General features: G+C 42.3%; 4 protein-coding genes and 1 pseudogene across 5 annotated transcripts in view; 3 read left to right on the top strand and 2 right to left on the bottom strand.

The window, feature by feature from the left end:
- Positions 1-591: 591 nt before the first annotated feature.
- LOC115148256 (histone-arginine methyltransferase CARM1-like) lies at positions 592-7,866 on the bottom strand (annotated as a pseudogene).
- Positions 7,867-8,965: 1,099 nt separating this feature from the next.
- LOC115148254 (heat shock protein 30-like) lies at positions 8,966-9,754 on the top strand. The gene has a single exon (XM_029690210.1). It carries the CDS (start codon positions 9,110-9,112, stop codon positions 9,752-9,754), a length of 645 nt encoding a protein of 214 aa, XP_029546070.1. The 5' UTR covers positions 8,966-9,109.
- A 1,126-nt stretch (positions 9,755-10,880) lies between these two features.
- Positions 10,881-12,244, top strand: LOC115149268 (heat shock protein beta-11). Its single transcript, XM_029691964.1, has one exon. The coding sequence runs from the start codon at positions 11,007-11,009 to the stop codon at positions 11,634-11,636; it is 630 nt and encodes a 209-aa protein (XP_029547824.1). The 5' UTR covers positions 10,881-11,006; the 3' UTR covers positions 11,637-12,244.
- A 2,392-nt stretch (positions 12,245-14,636) lies between these two features.
- On the bottom strand, positions 14,637-15,436 carry LOC115149269 (heat shock protein 30-like). The gene has a single exon (XM_029691965.1). It carries the CDS (start codon positions 15,340-15,342, stop codon positions 14,842-14,844), a length of 501 nt encoding a protein of 166 aa, XP_029547825.1. The 5' UTR covers positions 15,343-15,436; the 3' UTR covers positions 14,637-14,841.
- Positions 15,437-16,469: 1,033 nt separating this feature from the next.
- The window catches only part of tnksa (tankyrase, TRF1-interacting ankyrin-related ADP-ribose polymerase a), a 165,372-nt gene continuing 163,863 nt past the window's right edge, over positions 16,470-17,978 (top strand). For both annotated transcript variants that reach the window (XM_029691961.1, XM_029691962.1), the window contains exon 1: positions 16,470-16,951. In XM_029691961.1, the coding sequence (XP_029547821.1) occupies positions 16,501-16,951 (451 nt within the window). In that variant the 5' untranslated portion in view covers positions 16,470-16,500. The remainder of the gene's footprint in view (positions 16,952-17,978) is intronic.

Genomic DNA, 17,978 nt, shown 5'->3' with positions numbered 1-17,978 from the left:
AGCTGACTTGCTACCAACCCTGGCAGGCCAGAGAGAACTGAACAGATAAGGTATGATGTGCAATAACGATACATTTTTCACTGACAAAAGAAACATGCCAACAATATTACTTGAACATTTTCCTACACATCAGATAGAATACACACGGTTACCTACCTTCCCATGCATTCTGAACATAACGATTTAAGGCATGAGCCTTCCAATCAGAAAACGTCCTGACTGCCGTAAAATGCATAGGATGTTTTTGATTGGGACAATACTATAACAATACATATACGGCCCTTTGGCTCTTGCAGACCTGTAGCATAGAACATTTATGATATATTTGTGGTTAGAGAAATAACTGTGATATACGTACTGTAAATGTAGTCACGGCTCTATCTATCCCCTGAATAGGCAAATGACTTCAGGTAACAGCAGAGGGAGCACCTCCCTATCCACATCGACAGGATAGCAGTGGAGAAGGTGGAACAATCAAGAGCATCCTGTCGAGTTGTATCACAGCCTGGTACGGCAACTGCACTGCCCTTCAACCGCGAGCCTCTCCAGAGGGTAGTGCGGTCTGCATAACGCATAACCGGGGGCAAACTACCTGCCCTCCAGGACACCTACAGCACCTGATGTCACAGGAAGGCCAAAAAGATCATCAAGGACAACAACCACCCGAGCCACTGCCTGTTCACACCGCTAACATCCAGAAGGGGAGGTCAGTACAGGTCCAAACAAAACTGGGACCGAGAGATTGAGAAACAGCTTCTATCTCAAGGCCATCAGACTGCTAAACAGCAGTCACTATCGCAGAGAGGCTGCTGCCTACATTGAGACCCAATCACTGGACACTTTAATCAATGGATCACTAGTCACTTTAAACAATGCCACTTTAATAATGTTTACATATCTTACATTACTCATATCACATGTATATACTGTATTTTATACCATCTACTGCACCTTGCCTATGCCACTCGGCCATCGCTCATCCGTATACTTTTATGTACATATTCTCACTCACCCCTTTAGATGTCTGTGTGTATTAGGTAGTTGTTGGGGAATTTTTAGATTACTTGTTAGATATTACTGCACTGTTGGAACTAGAAGCACAAGCATTTCGCTACACTCGCATTAACATCTGCTAACTATGTGTATGTGATGAATAACATTTGATTTGATGTAGTCATGGCTCCATCTATCCCCTGAATAGCCCAAGTCACTCACCATTTTGTTTCCCCCTATCCAGTCCCTTCAAATTGAGGTAAGAGCTAATGAGCCAGGGAACGAACTGGAACCAGATCTTAGTTGATTAGAAGTAATGGGAGCTTATTGTTATGGATAACACAAGTTTGTTGGTTTTGTATTACAGGTTAACAAACACATTTATCTCTTTAGTACATTGGTACTGCAGATCCCCTTCTTTCCACTTGATGTCCCTGTACACTCTATAATGCATGACATGTATAACTTTGGCTACTCATAGCTATGATTATATGAAATAAACATATTATAATGTACATTCAAAGTTCTTTCATGGACATGTTTTAAACTGTGGTTTTATGGTGAAGGACATGGAACTTGATTGAAGTGGTGGTGATCACTTCAGGCATGTCTTTGAAAGGAACATGCATTTTTAACCAAAGAAACAAAGTCAAACTCCTGTTGGATGGAACTATGTGCTTTCTTAAAAGGGGATATTTATTTGACTACACTATTGATCCTACAGGGCACTTCAGGTGTACTTTACCAAGCCTATAGTCCCGGTGCTTGTGCCCTGCCCGCCTGCCACAGTGGCACTGGCTCTACTCAGTAGGGTCTGTCCAAACTGCATTGTCTGGAGGCTCTTACACCAACAGCCAACCAGGTACTCTAAACAGGCGGACAAAGAGAGGTGTAGTCCAGGCAACATAGCACATTAGGCAAGTAGGAAATAACAATACTACCATATACCTGCTTCTACCAAAGGCTGTATTCGTTGAAAGGATATGAAGAGATTATTAGCGTCTGCTATGGACCTGCTATGGACAAAAATGTATGCAACCACTACCTTAAGTTGTTCTGGATAAGAGTGTCTGCCAAAGTGTAAATGTATGGAGCAACATTACAGAAGTCTCCATACAGAGAGAAGAATAAGATATGACTGTAGATCCAAACAGCAGGATTCTTTAGCTCTAAACTGTTTGCCAGATTTGAAGCCTGGCTGATCAATGACTGCTGTGATGTGAATGTCGTACCTCTGCCTGGTAGAAATGAAAAGCAAACACTAATCTCAGTATAATTTCCCCCATTCCATTTCTATAGTACAGGCACTGTCCTTCTCCGGCTTACCTCATGTTGGCTATGAACTGGACAGTTCCTGACAGTCTCTCACCTTGCCAAACAGAAGGGTCTGGAAGAGACAGTGGACCTGGTACCAGTGAGTCAGAGGTTCACTAGGAGCAGTGTACAGCCACACTGTCATCCTGCAGAGAGAAAAGTAAGCTGTATGCTCTACACATGTTGTATTTGGCGCAAATGACAAAGTTTGATTTGAAAAGACTCCCTGTGATTTTACATTGACAGGAAACCCGCTAGGCTGGGTTCACAGCCCAGTTCCAGTAGGACCTGGAGCTGTGGGTGGCTGATTACATTGGCATATCGCAGTTTTGGGGGAAACATCTAACTCCCTACAGTTCTACACATTTTGCCATGGGACAGAGAGAAAAATGTGCAATGTTATAGTTAATCTCATGCGATTCTACACATTTTGCCATGAGGCTGAGAGAAATTAGCATTTTTAGAGCTAATTTCCTGCTATTCTACTTTTATTTCTTATTTCATTTGTATTTTTTTGCCATTGCTCATGTGTTTTTTTTTTTCTCTCACCAGAAGCTGGAGCGTCCATGGTGCTCGATGTAGAGCTGATCGTCAGTGAAGGGAGCCAGATGCATATCACTATAGGTTGGTAACATACCTGAACAGGTAAAGAGAAGAAGTGAAACATTTCATCAGCAAAACAAAACCAGAGATGTTCTAATAATTCCCCCTTGATAGACTTTCATAAAACTATTCACAGGTTGATGGCAGCATGGGAAATGGCATCTCTTTCCATGTTGGAACTGAACCAAATATTGTCTATTCTATTGACAAGATAGTCGAGGGACCACTCTAACAATGGAAATACATGTTCTCAAAGACGGAAGGCAAGCGAGATCAGGTGGGACCATTCTAGCCAATGAGAGGGAAGATACACATGTGAATAACTGGCCATAGAGATTGATGACTCATCTTTGTATCTGTATGGTGGAATCCCTCACTGGCGATGTCCATGCGAAAATGGGTTATATCCAGGAAAAGTCCTCTCTCTATGACAACAGGCACAATTTGGATATAAAGTTGCTGCAATGCCACGTGAGTCCACTTATATCAATGCATTTGTAAAAACCTAACCATTATGAAACTTCTATTCCATCAAATCCCAAGTCCCTTGTAGCAAATGAGCAATTCATTTTTTTGGACCAAATTCAACACACTCATTGACCTCCATACAAAAATTCCTCACTTCGTGGGCATGTTTTCGTGGACAGGTTTTGGGTGGAGTAAAACCTCTCGCTTTACCTCTTCCTCTCTGACTGAACTGACCCATGGGTTTGAGCCACTTCCTGGAGTGAAGGTAGCTCTCTAGCATCCTCTCGTTCAGCAGCATGTAGACAATAGGCTCTGAGATGATCACATCCACCTGCTCAAGGCACAACAGCTCCTCAATCTTCCCAGCCAGGACTATGATCCTATCTGAGAGACGATTACTCTTGACCAGCATCTGAAGGGGAATCAGAAAACATATGGTCAAATTAAATGAAGGTTTCTGTTTGCGTCAGATGGATTTCTGTGTTACTAAAGATCCATTGCACTCCTGAGGCTTTGATAGACATTCATCTGCTGGCTAAAAGTAGAGAGAATAATCCGCTGTTGACAAATTATGTTTTGGTAAACCCTCATGCATGCAAACTCTCCCTCAAAGTGCTCTGGTACAGTACACTTGCCTGCTGTGTAAACAGTGAGTTGCTTTATTGACGCGAGAGCTGCTGGGCAGCTGCTCCACACACACACACACTGAGTGAGTGGGACAGACTGCTGGGTCTTTAGATTAGTGAGAGACTGAAGCATAGAGTGTATTATGCTTAAAGCTGGCCAGGCAATATCCTCTGACTGGGAGTGTGAGGGAGCCTCTCTTAATAGTGTTTCAATAAGGCATTGTCCACAGTGGTTGGTTCCAATTTTATATATATATATATATATATATATATATAGATAGATAGATAGATAGATAGATAGATAGATAGATAGATAGATATATAACCATGTATTGCTGATGCTATGTATTGACCAATGAGAGGCTTTGAAGCTGGTCGGCCGTATTGGCACTCCTCAGAAGACGCAGTCCTCCATAGGAATGAGTGGAATTCTACAGTATTTTAATGTTTCAAGGACAAAATAACATGTATTTAAGTATGCATTAAGAGATCTGTAATATAATAAATGTGGCAAAAACAAATAGACAATAAATGCGTTTCTACTTTCACAAATATTTTTTTCAATGTTGAGGGAGTGCCAAAACAAAGCCCGCTTTCAGTCAGCTTGTGTATAAATCAGGGGTGTAACTTTCACAGGGGACATGTCCCCCCCCTCATTCTAAAATTGCATTTTTGCCCCCCCCCCCAATTTTATAATTGGAATGTGACACAAACTAGGCAACGGTGTGCTTTAGGACCATGCGGACGCCTCTGAGCGGTCGGGTGAAACTGTTTGGAGTGTTTATCTGACAATTTTTTATAATAAAACCAAAGTTGCGCTCCTGCTATAAATCATTGGTTGGTTCTCTCGGTATAGTTCGTCATCCCAGAGAGTGGCAGAGCATCCTTCCTGTTTTTCCAGACTTTGGCCTGTGGAGTGTTCCTGTGAGGCTGTGTCCCATGCACATGCATACTGACGCTGGCCAAGCGTCCACAGGGGTTGTCCCAGGCTCACACTATTTATGTAGACCGCAGCTTAGGCCGACAGTATGATAGGGATTCAGCCTGCTCAGAGAGACCATGCAACCACCCCAACATGAATACATTATGGAGGTCTGTAATTCTTTTGTATAGCGTTTGTCAACTGAATATAGGGTTCTGCTATTGGCCGATAAGCTGCAATGTGGAAGAAAATAAATAATAAGGGACCACAGGAGGCTGCTGAGGGGAGGATGGCTCATAATAATGGCCAGAACGGCGCAAATGGAATGGCATCAAACACCTGGAAACCATGTTTGATGTATTTGATACCAGTCATTACCACAAGCCCGTTCTCCCCAATTAAGGTGCCACCAACCTCCTGTGGAAGGGACACATCTGGTTGCAGTCTAGAAACACCAGTAAAGCAGCAGAAATATAATAGTGTGAACTATGCCTGACTGCTAAGATAGAGGCCATCCATGAAAATATGTTCCCTTCACCCCCATGCTGGTTTCTGGGCCAAGAGTAGCCTCAAGTCATTATACCCTCAGAATGTCATGCTCTGTGTGCGAAGCAGGAGGTCCGTTTTATAGGGGCTGTTCTGTTCTGGAGGTGTGACTCTCTCAGATAGTGTTTCCAGGGCTGTGCGATTTATTTATTTATTTATTTATTTTTATTATTATTTATATATATTTTTTTTATCAAGGGTTTGTTCTTGTCTCCATGTAGACACCATGAGGTTTGAGCAAGATGCGTTGATGACACAAGTAATTAGAACTGCGATAAGTGATTCACCATCTTTACCCAGGACTTATTGGGCCAAGCAATACAAATGACTTTTATTCACTGGTCAAAGCTCTAAGATTTTCCTTTCTCTTTCTAGGCTTAAGTGGTTTAAAGCTGCTGAAACAGCAAAAACATCAATCAGATTTCAAAGCAGCATAGAGCGTTCAATTATTACAACAGACCAATGACGGTATTGAAGTTAACACCTATTCATCATACAATACACACCTTTGAGGAATTATTAAGAGTTCTGGTGCTATAGATTGAAAATGGTGCATGCTAAAGTGCAAAAGGATGCTAAATTATCATTTCCTTTCACATTTCCTGGAAGGTTGATAGGAACATAATCGGATGCAGAAAAACAGACCCCTTTCGTACCTTTGCAAATTTGGCAACAGGACTGACCTCCACAGCATACACCCTCTTTGCTCAAGCCTGAATGACAAAGAAACATCAAGTACTATCTGAATACAAGAAGGAGCCAGACCTTTCATCTACATGCAGTAACAGACAATCAGGTTCTGGTTACTCTGACTTCAAGGACAAGGTAAGTCTCGTTTAGCAGAATGGCCTTTTGATATGTGGCTGTCCTCAAATAATCCTGCAGCGTATTCTGTTGTGATAGACAGCCGTAAAACTACATTGTAAAGGAGGAACGAGTTTAGTCACAACCTAGTACACCACCAGTAGGTCTCTCTGAGGGCCTGGTTGATTGGTACAGTAAAGCTACCTGGAAGTACTGCAGGGCAGAGGAGTCCTCTGTTCTCTGGTCAAACACAACCCAGTAGCCAGACAGCAGTCTATCTTCCCTTCTCAGCTGTCTAAACCGTTATCTTCCCTTCTCAGCTGTCTGAACCGTTATCTTCCCTTCTCAGCTGTCTGAACCATTATCTTCCCTTCTCACTGTGTGTTCTGAACGGGCTCAGGCAGCCAAAGGTTATGAGGAAAGACTGGGTTCCCACTCGACAATAATCTGTTTCCCTGGTGACTGAATTTGAAAACACAGACCCCATCACCTGTACTGGAGAGAACCCACAAGACAGTTCATTCAAATACAAGATAAAGTCACAGTTTTCTGTCTCATTCATTGTCCTGAGTCATCTGCTCTGTGTCAGTTTAATTTGCACTGGGCCTTTTGTAAATGTGTCAGTAAAAGAACCATAATTATCAATGTCAGCCTTTATCTGAGGAAGGCCTTCAGTATACTCTGGCAGTGGACTGTGACACAAGGCTACTAATGTTTTAGTAGCACTATCTGATTCTGTGCACCAGGAGGGAGGCAGAAAGCTATGGAGGCTAGTCCCTCTGTAACATATAGAAAACACCGTCTGGGTCCATACTGTCCAGCAGAACTCCAATAGCTATAGAGTCGAGGGGACACACACAGGTTGCACACAACAGAGAAATAAATCTTCCGGACCTGTCAGCACAGCAGGTTCAGCGATCACACAGAAGTAAAATTGACATATGGGAAACTCTTGTACACATACATGGACTTCTCATAGACCAGAGAGAGGACAATACATTGTTTATGTTTGTCTTTAGGGATAAAAAGGTAATTGGTCATTTTACTCAGCAATAAAGAGCGCATCATGATTTACTTAGGTTCAATATGTCTTATTGATTCTTCTCTTATGGAAAGCTAGTGAAATCATCAAATAAAATTGTATTTGTCACATACACATGTTTAGCAGATGTTATTGTGGGTGTATCAAAATGCTTGTGTTTCTAGCTCCAACAGTGCAGTAATATCTAACAATGCACACAATCTAAAGTAATTTGACATATTAGCTTGTTCTAGTTTCTTTCGTGCATACTTACCATCTTGAACAGTAAGCTCTGTCTCATCTAGGCCTGAGCTCAACTGTAGAGAAAGGCCTTGGTGTTGCCTCTGTTTGGCCACCTGTATCTCTCCCTGTACCTGGTCCTCATTCACAGAGAACAGATTGATGGAGAAACAGGTAACTTCTGAACTCCTCTCCATAGTTCAATCTGTAGCAACTCCTGTAATTAGGTTCTGCAGATGGGTCTGAGTTTGGTGGAGGTGGGAGGGGAATTATTACTGTATAACAACAAACAAAAATTAACACATTTTAGTTTTAATTTAGCTACAACAAAGATATTAACACACGTGTAAAGTGTTGGTCCCATGTTTCATGAGCTAAAATAAAAGTTCCCAGAAATGTTCCATACGCACAAAAAGTTATTTCTCTAAAATGTTGTGCACAAATTTGTTTACATCCCTGATAGTGAGCATTTCTTCTTTACCATGATAAACCATCCATCTGACAGGTGTGGCATATCAGATGCACTTTGTGCTGGGGACAAAAAAGGCCACTTTAAAATGTGCAACACAATGCACATAATGTCCATTTATCTTCCATAAGCAGCCTCCAACGTCATTTTAGAGAATTTGGCCTCACAACCGCTGACCAAGTGTAACTACAAGTCCAGGAGCTCCACATCCGGCTTCTTCACCTGCGGGATCATCTGAGACCAGCCACCTGGACAGTTGATGAAACTGTGGGTTTGCAAAATATCAACATAAAGCTAACATTCCAATAGCTCACTGGCCTGATATTTTTCAATAATCAGTTTCAATAAATTCAATTTTCTAAAGCTCTCCTAAGAAAACAAATTGTTTAAGGTGTTCATTACATGTTTATAAACCTGACCTCTGAAAACCAATTATGTGGACTTGTCAGGGTTTGCAATGTAGGCTTTTTTGAGCATTTGTTGTGTTTTTAGATAATTGCATGTGAGGGAATTGTTTTCACACAATTCTGAAAAGATTGTTTTGAGTAATTAAAAGAAAATGCATGGAAAATATATTGTCAAACAAACATTAATTACGTTTTCAACAATATTATAATAACACCAACATCTATACATGTCCAATTTCATAATGCTGTACAATCTCCCCAAAAAATTCAAAAATGACCTGTGATGGCAATTCTCCTTATAACTTAGCTTATGATCGTACTTCCACTTCGGTTTGGTTCTGCTCATCATCTATTTCAAGACACTGAAGAAGAATAGCCTGTATACGCTCCATAAATACTGCAAATGTAAAAATGAATAGGATTCAAAACACATTTTAATTTACAATTCATGTCACAAGTAACAATCATATTTGGCTGAAGCAATCATCTGTGAGAAGGTAAGAGCACTAATACCTGAGAAATGTGGAAAGCATCCAGCTTGTTCTTGTGGCAAAGACAGGAAAGTTCCTGAAGATAATGTAGCAGAATATAAAAAAATGTGAAACTCCCACTGCTGAGACAAAAACCAACACAACCAACACTGAACACACAGTACAATCTCAGAGCAAAGAGACTCAACATTAACATCGACTGAAGATGCTGTGCTTCCACGTATTCCAGTCTTCCCTCAGCCCATTGATGGACTTCTACTGGCCTGTGCGCAGTCTCTGGCCAGAGATCCAACTACTTTTCTGCCAGCGTGATCTACTGCAGAGAAACATGCTGGAGATCAAGAGCAGTCTGGAGCTGATGAAGAAACATAAGCAGCACATCTTTGGAGAGATGGACCATGTCCCAGCCTCTGTGACCATCCAACCAGTCTCCTACACGCTGGAGAAAGAGAGAGAGGGTTTTGCCCTGGCACTGGAGACTAAAGACTTCTCCCCAGAGGAGCTGTCTGTCAAGCAGGTGGGCAGGAAGCTGAGAGTCAGTGGGAAGACAGAGAAGAAGCAGGATGATGGGGAAGGCTCTTACTCTTACAGATGCCAGGAGTTCAGACAGGAATTTGATCTGCCTGATGGGGTGAATCCTGAGACTGTCACCTGCTCCCTGGATCATGACTGGAAGCTCCACATCGAGGCTCCAAAGAATCCATCATCTGCTGAGGAGGTGGCTGAGAGAGTGGTGCCCATCAACTGTAGCCTGAAGGTGAAGTTGCCACAATTCCTCAGCTCACAGGCAGAGGGCAGCAACACAAACACTCAGAGGAATCAATATCTCTGCAAAAAGTTGATAGCCTAAATCTCATCTTTGAATTTTTGTCATGTTTTTTTTTATAACATTATCTCTGGAATTTTGTGTTTGTGTTGTTTTGTTACCCAATAAAATGTAAACTAAATGTATTTTTGTGTACCAATAAAAAGCACAAACAGTACTTATAACAGTTGTTTTGAGCTTATTTCACATACAATATTTCAGTCCAAGTCTTTGGCAAGTCATTGAAAAGGACCCACTGTAACCCTGACAAAGGTCTGTGAAAACCCAAATATGTGTCATAGTCCTGATTTATATTCAGCCCTCTAGCGTCTCCTGCAAAAGGCTCAGTGGATTTAATCTGATGCCATGGTTTAGGAATACAGTAACACAGTTTTCTCTTATGACATCTTCCCATATGTTCCTTAAAATTGATTGGCCATGGCAATAGTCTGTGTCCAGATCAAGTGCCCCTTTAAACAGTTAATTAACTTGGAGAAGTTGCTGGAAAAATCCCACAAATAGAATCTTAACAGTTCTTGTACAGTCAAATCGAGCATATTATTGCATTACAGATGGCGACTAATTATGCTACTCAATACACACTATGAATAATCTTTTGGTTGTGTGATCTTCTCTCTCAACAACCAAATAGCTATATTTAGAGACAGAGTAAGGAAGCAATGTCGTCAGTGGGGGTGTCAATTTCAGGGTCACATCCGACAAGAACGTTGAGGGAAGTTAAATACTGACTAAAGCTATATTAATATATTTACTGCAAGTCATATCAGTAAGGGGAACAGATTGCTGAAGTGCACTTGTAATTCATTCTATGTCTGTATCACTCAAGGCAGAACCATATATTATATCTGTTATCTTCATAAGTACAGTGATATCAGGAATACTTTGGATTTGTTGTCAGGGGAAAAGGTTATTCAGGAACAGAAAATGGCAGCATGACAAAGCAGCTGTTGTAGATTCCTTTCTAACTTTGTAGGACGTTATGTGCCCCTGCGACTCCGACCTGCTTCTGTGGTCACTCTGTAAATAGAGCAAAGAGATATCCCAGAGGCATTTGGCAGTCAGACTGCAGTATTACCAGGGGCTTGTTTTGGAGCATGACAGAAGTTGCGTAGTCATAACACCCTAACGTAGCAGGCAAATGGAATGCTACTGGAACTTTCCACTGGACAGGATAAAAGCTGTGAGCCTTAGTCTGCTCCGGACATAAGCTCTCAGAAACACACTCAGAGACGAGACCAACAGAGACCAGCAGAAACGACACAGAGTTGATTTGAAGATGCTTTGCCCCAGCATGATGCAGCCTTCCCTCAATCCAATGAGCCCAATGAGCCCCTTCATGGACTTCCACTGGCCCGTTCGCAGTCTCTGGCCAGAGACACGGCCTCTCTTCTTCCAGATGGAGCAGGAAATTATGAGAAATATGCAGGAGATGAGGCACAATATGGAATATATGCAACGACTGCACCAAAAGATTTTTGAAGACATTGAAGGCCCATTATCTTCAACTGACTTCAAGCCCATCTTTTTCCAGATGGGAAAAGAAAACAACCGTTTTGCACTGACACTGGACACTAAAGACTTCTCCCCAGAGGAGCTGTCTGTCAAGCAGGTGGGCAGGAAGCTGAGAGTCAGTGGAAAGACAGAGAAGAAGCAGGATGATGGAAAGGGCTCCTACTCTTACAGATGCCAGGAGTTTAAACAGGAGTTTGATCTGCCTGAAGGTGTGAATCCTGAGACAGTCACCTGCTCTTTGAACGATGGACAGCTACAGATCCAGGCTCCAAAAGTGGTTGCTGTGACAGAAGGCAATGAGAGAGTGGTTCCTATCACTTGCTTACCTGCCATAACCTCACCCGGCGCCGCAGCTGAGAGCACTGCTGTAGAGGCAGAGCCCAAGAAGGACTGATTATGATGACTCTGTATCATGATATAAATAATACCATTAGCTTAATGGCTGGACAATAATATAAAACTCCCATGAATACCAGTTAGTACAGACATCAGTGAATTATCCCGGGTAAATTGCTCTTTTGTCAAATTTGATAAATGCAATGTCAATAATTCTCAATGGCATGGAATGTAAAGCCAATGTTTATGCACATTCAATAAATGTATTTTTTTTTTTGTACAGTGTTTTGCCTTGTTTGATGTCATTTTGTTATACAAACCAGTATTTCAGTATGTTGCATTTGGGTAATTAATATTTTTCCATTTAAATCATGTCCCTGAGTGGGTATGATGGGTATGCTCTGGCCTGGTAAACTTGCCATTTCAATAGATGCCTTGAAAATCAAATAGTGGATCAAAAGACAGAGTTTGATTTCATGAAGAGTAATGTAGTTAAACAAAATGGTGTTAGAGTAATGTAGTTAAAAGGTTGTTAGCGTAGTTAGAGTAATGTAGTTAAAGAAAATGGTGTTTGAGTAATTTAGTTAAACAAAATGTGCACAAACAGGTTATGTGTATGTACAGTATGTTATGTGCAAAGAAATAGGAATTATAATAGTGATTTAATAGGATCTGGATCGTTCTGTGTGTGTCTGTCTGTGTTAGTGTCATATTCACAGTGTTCCAATGTGCTAGAGAATATCTGAGTGTCACAGGAGTGGAGTGGTAGCAGTGATTACACCAATCATGTTGTTTACATTTACATTTACATTTAAGTCATTTAGCAGACACTCTTATCCAGAGCGACTTACAAATTGGTGCATTCCCCTTATGATATCCAGTGGAACAACCACTTTACAATACAAATTGTTGTCGTCATGATATCACTGAAGAGATCCGGACATATCTGAACTATTTCTCACAACACTGTAAAAGGTTAAGAGCAGTGTGAACACTGCATTTCAAAAAGATGACGAGTAGGAAATTATCCCATGACCTGAACATGTAACTGCAATTAAAGGTCTGGTAAGGTTGTTCTGAACTTACACTGTTTTTCTGATTATTTATGTTAATAATGATATGCTTATATATAAACCAAAACAATATGGGCCTGAATGTTAAATATACTTCCCTCTAACTAGCATACTGTAATGGTATATTTCACAAAAATGAATTTAACAACTGTCTTAGAAGTATACTGAACATTTTATTAGGTAACAAAACTACACATTTTATCGAAACATAAAATGACATTTAGATAATTCATTTGAAAAATAAGCAAATCTATAAACAGTGTAAGTCTTTAGGCCAGCCTTTAGTCCCTCTATCGAGTCTCATTATGTTGATATTAATTGAAGAGTTGATAATGACTGCAATATTGTGTATAGATTTGATTGATTCAATTAAATAGCATCTCAGATTGATTGTTACAAGATATGAAATGTAAATGCATACAGTTTCATAACCATAAAAATATATATTAGAAAATGTAACATCCAGTCAAATAAAAAATACCATAATATACTGCTCAAAATAATAAAGGGAACACTTAAACAACACATCCTAGATCTGAATGAAATAAATAATCTTATTAAATACTTTTTTCTTTACATATTTGAATGTGCTGACAACAAAATCACACAAAAATAATCAATGGAAATCCAATTTATCAACCCATGGAGGTCTGGATTTGGAGTCACACTCAAAATTAAAGTGGAAAACCACACTACAGGCTGATCCAACTTTGATGTAATGTCCTTAAAACAAGTCAAAATGAGGCTCAGTAGTGTGTGTGGCCTCCACGTGCCTGTATGACCTCCCTACAATGCCTGGGCATGCTCCTGATGAGGTGGCGGATGGTCTCCTGAGGGATCTCCTCTCAGACCTGGACTAAAGCATCCGCCAACTCCTGGACAGTCTGTGGTGCAACGTGGCGTTGGTGGATGGAGCGAGACATGATGTCCCAGATGTGCTCAATTGGATTCAGGTCTGGGGAACGGGTGGGCCAGTCCATAGCATCAATGCCTTCCTCTTGCAGGAACTGCTGACACACTCCAGCCACATGAGGTCTAGCATTGTCTTGCATTAGGAGGAACCCAGGGCCAACCGCACCAGAATATGGTCTTACAAGGGGTCTGAGGATCTCATCTCGGTACCTAATGGCAGTCAGGCTACCTCTGGCGAGCACATGGAGGGCTGTGCAGCCCCCAAAAGACATGCCACCCCACACCATGACTGACCCACCGCCAAACCGGTCATGCTGGAGGATGTTGAAGGCAGCAGAACGTTCTCCACGGCGTCTCCAGACTCTGTCACGTGTTCAGTGTGAACCTGCTTTCATCTGTGAAGAGCACAGGGTGCCAGTGGCGAATTTGCCAATCTTGGTGTTCTCTGGCAAATGCCAAACGTCCTGCACGGTGTTGGGCTGTAAGCACAACCCCCACCTGTGGACGTCGGGCCCTCATACCACCCTCATGGAGTCTGTTTCTGACCATTTGAGCAGACACATGCACATTTGTGGCCTGCTGGAGGTCATTTTGCAGGGATCTGGCAGTGCTTCTCCTGCTCCTCCTTGCACAAAGGCGGAGGTAGCGGTCCTGCTGCTGGGTTGTTGCCCTCCTACGGCCTCCTCCACATCTCCTGATGTACTGGCCTGTCTCCTGGTAGCGCCTCCATGCTCTGGACACTACGCTGACAGACACAGCAAACCTTCTTGCCACAGCTCGCATTGATGTGCCATCCTGGATGAGCTGCACTACCTGAGCCACTTGTGTGGGTTGTAGACTCCGTCTCATGCTACCACTAGAGTGAAAGCACCGCCAGCATTCAAAAGTGACCAAAACATCAGCCAGGAAGCATAGGAACTGAGAAGTGGTCTGTGGTCCCCACCTGCAGAACCACTCCTTTATTGGGGGCGTCTTGCTAATTGCCTATACTTTCCACCTGTTGTCTATTCCATTTGCACAACAGTGTTGCTTCCTAAGTGAACAGTTTGATTTCACAGAAGTTGACTTGGAGTTACATTGCGTTGTTTAAGTGTTCCCTTTTTTTTGAGCAGTGTATGATCAGTCCTTATGTGAAATAGTGTTCTGTTGTTTCTCCTATGTGTCTGAGGTGCTGCCCTCTGTGTTGCTGCCCTCTGCCTGTGAGCTGAGGAATTGTGGCAACTTCACCTTCAGGCTACAGTTGATGGGCACCACTCTTTCAGCCACCTCCTCAGCAGATTATGGATTCTTTGGAGCCTCGATGTGGAGCTTCCAGTCATGATCCAGGGAGCAGGTGACAGTCTCAGGATTCACCCCATCAGGCAGATCAAATTCCTGTCTGAACTCCTGGCATCTGTAAGAGTAAGAGCCTTTCCCATCATCCTGCTTCTTCTCTGTCTTCCCACTGACTCTCAGCTTCCTGCCCACCTGCTTGACAGACAGCTCCTCTGGGGAGAAGTCATTAGTCTCCAGTGCCAGGGCAAAACCCTCTCTCTCTTTCTCCAGCGTGTAGGAGACTGGTTGGATGACCACAGAGGCTGGGACATAGTCCATCTCTCCAAAGATGAGCTGCTTATGTTTCTCCATCAGCTCCAGACTGCTCTTGATCTCCAGCATGTTTCTCTGCAGTAAATACCGCTGGCAGAGAAGAGGTTGGACCTTTGGCCAAAGACTGCGCACAGGCCAGTAGAAGTCCATCAAAGGGCTGAGGGAAGACTGGAATACTCGGGAGCACAGCATCTTCAGTCAATGTTAATGTTGAGTCCCCTTGCTCTGAGATTGTACCGTGTGTTCAGTGTTGGTTTCTGTCAAAGCAGTGGGAGTTTCACAGCTTTTATATTCTTCCACTTGGAGCTCCAGTGTCTTCAGGAACTTTCCTGTCTTTGCCACAGTTCTCCACTGGGTGTCACCGTGCATAGGAGTAATTTTCTACATTTGGATGTTCAGTAATAGAATAGACAGTGCACATATTTCGTCCTTTATCTGTGATGATTTTGGGTATATTTTCTTCCCTATGTGTTTCCCAGCACTCCAGGTCATTAGTACATCTCCCATAAATGTTCCTTATACACTCCAAGGTTAAAAAGCATAGGCTTACGTTCAAATGGGCAGGACCGGAATGGTTGCAGAACGTCAATTTTCACCACTGTAACTATAGACTATAGTTTTCAAATAGCTTTAATTTTCCATATGTAATTTGCAAGGCTATGAATGGCAAGGCAGAACAACTATATAGGCCAACCTGACTGACAGTGATTTCAGCTGCTCACTGAAAATTACATTTCCTATTCAAGTCATGCAAGAAAGCTTTTTTTCTGAAACGGATATTGCCTGTTAGATATGCTTCATATTCACGTCCATGTCAATATCAGGACAGGCAGCCTGGCAGTGACTCAGGCTACTTGAGATTTAAGTGAAAAATGTGATCTGCATAGGGAAATATCATGCTTAGTCATTGTGCAGTATGTGCAAACTGAATTTCACAGACTAGAGGAAAATTGTGTTAAGTTTAATGAATCTTCCTTATCTCAGACGATTTATGCTATTCTGGGGGTTGCGTACGGTGAAAAAAGGTAAAGGCTGATTATATAGTATAGCAGCTATATAGTCTCACCCCGGTTCCCTGCCTAGTCTATTCAAATCGAATTGTATTGGTTAATTGGCTAGTCTATCTTGTTGAAAGAGCAACAATAAACTGTTATAAATAACAAGCTCTTTTATCAGAAATGTGGGATTACAACAGTAAAAAAATATTAAAACAAACTGTTTTGCAAGCCAGTTATAAAAATATTTTTGGGGGCGATTTTCACCGCGGACAATCGAAACCGGAAGTTAAAGTTTCCACTTCCAAGAAGTTTAGCCAATATATTTATTGTTCCCAGTGGGACTGTTGTAAAAATGGCGGCGCCTCGTCGCTCTTCTCAGCAGCAACAACAACAGAGCATATCCTCGCCATCTCGCAGTACTTATCTTTCCCTCACTCCTCCGGGATCTCCTACAGTTCCCGGTGGTGGAGTAATTTTGTCTCCAGCGGGTGCTGAACTAGACAGCGCCGGTGATCAGGAGGTAACCCCGGCCTCCCCCGATATCCCCGCCCCGGCCCTGAGCAGTAGCACCAGCTCCTCTAACATTAGTACCACCGCGGGTGGCATCAGCGCTGGCCCCAGTCCTGACTCGGGTAGCACTAGCCCCGCGGGCGGCGACTGCGGGACAAGCGGGGCTTTCAGAGAGTTGTTTGAAGCCTGTCGCACTGGGGATGTATCGAGGGTGAAGAGGCTGGTGGATACGGTTAACGTGAATGCCAAGGACATGGCTGGTCGAAAATCCACTCCGCTGCACTTCGCTGCAGGTAGCGTTAACGACGGCGTATTAGCGACCCGTATTGTCATGTTATGCTCACTATGACGAGCTGGTTTGTTTTGCTAACTAGCAGCTAGCCAACAACTTAGGTAAATAGCTAACTACCTAACTAACACGTTTTCTTAGGCCAACTTTTTTAATAGATATCTTGCACACTCAGTTTGTAAGTTAGTTAACAAACGTTGGTTACAAACTTGGATAGTTAGCTAATGTTAGGCTAGCTAGATTGTCGAAAGGACCTAGCCAGCTAGCCAAAACAATTTGACTCCCTATTCGGGGTGGGGTGCTATTAGCCAGCAAGTTGTAGTCAGCAAGTTGCAATACAAAAGTACAGGCCCTGCCAAGTTGTCAGGCAGCCAGCGTAATTTGGAGTTACTCTAAAAACAATTGTAGATAACTAACTAACAAGTTGGCTTGGTAAGATATGCTTGTATTAAACACGGAATTAGGCAGCCAAACAAAAAATACAGAGGTAGATGTGACACACACAACCATTATGTCTTCTCATAATAAGCAAAGGAAATATGTTCAACAATGATAGGTTGTGTTACACTGTATTAGTGACATATTAGAGGGAGGATATCCTATGGATGATAAACGCACCTTCAGGGCCGGCTCTAGCCTTTTGGGGCCCCTAAGCGAGATTTAGTTGGGGGAGCTCTCACCTATTATTTAAAAAAAAAATTGCAGTTAAGCAAATTTCCTGCGATTGTTTACATTTTAATGACCTTAGACATTCTCACACAGATATCATATTAAGATGGCAAACACAATCAATGTGGGCCCCCTGGAGGGCAGGGCCACTGGGCATGTGCCCTGCGTTCCCAGTCAGTATTCCGCCATGATAGGGTTACACATTTTGGGAAATATTCAGAGGTGGAAACTTTCCGTGGGAATATATGGGAATTAACAAAAATATATATGCAAATTAATACCATTTAAAATGTAGGTGTTTTTTGCATTGGATATATTTACCATATCGTATGGAGACAAACATTAACCTTTTACCTTATCAT

This window comes from Salmo trutta, chromosome 15 (assembly GCF_901001165.1).
Source record: "Salmo trutta chromosome 15, fSalTru1.1, whole genome shotgun sequence".
Lineage (NCBI taxonomy): Eukaryota > Metazoa > Chordata > Actinopteri > Salmoniformes > Salmonidae > Salmo > Salmo trutta.
Note: the sequence above shows the minus strand (reverse complement) of the source record. Positions and strands in the feature narration are given on the sequence as shown.

Coding starts and splice junctions, on each gene's coding strand:
- LOC115148254 (XM_029690210.1), top strand. CDS start 9,110: ATGCTGTGCTTCCACGTATTCCAGTCTTCCCTCAGCCCATTGATGGAC.
- LOC115149268 (XM_029691964.1), top strand. CDS start 11,007: ATGCTTTGCCCCAGCATGATGCAGCCTTCCCTCAATCCAATGAGCCCA.
- LOC115149269 (XM_029691965.1), bottom strand. CDS start 15,342: ATGCTGTGCTCCCGAGTATTCCAGTCTTCCCTCAGCCCTTTGATGGAC.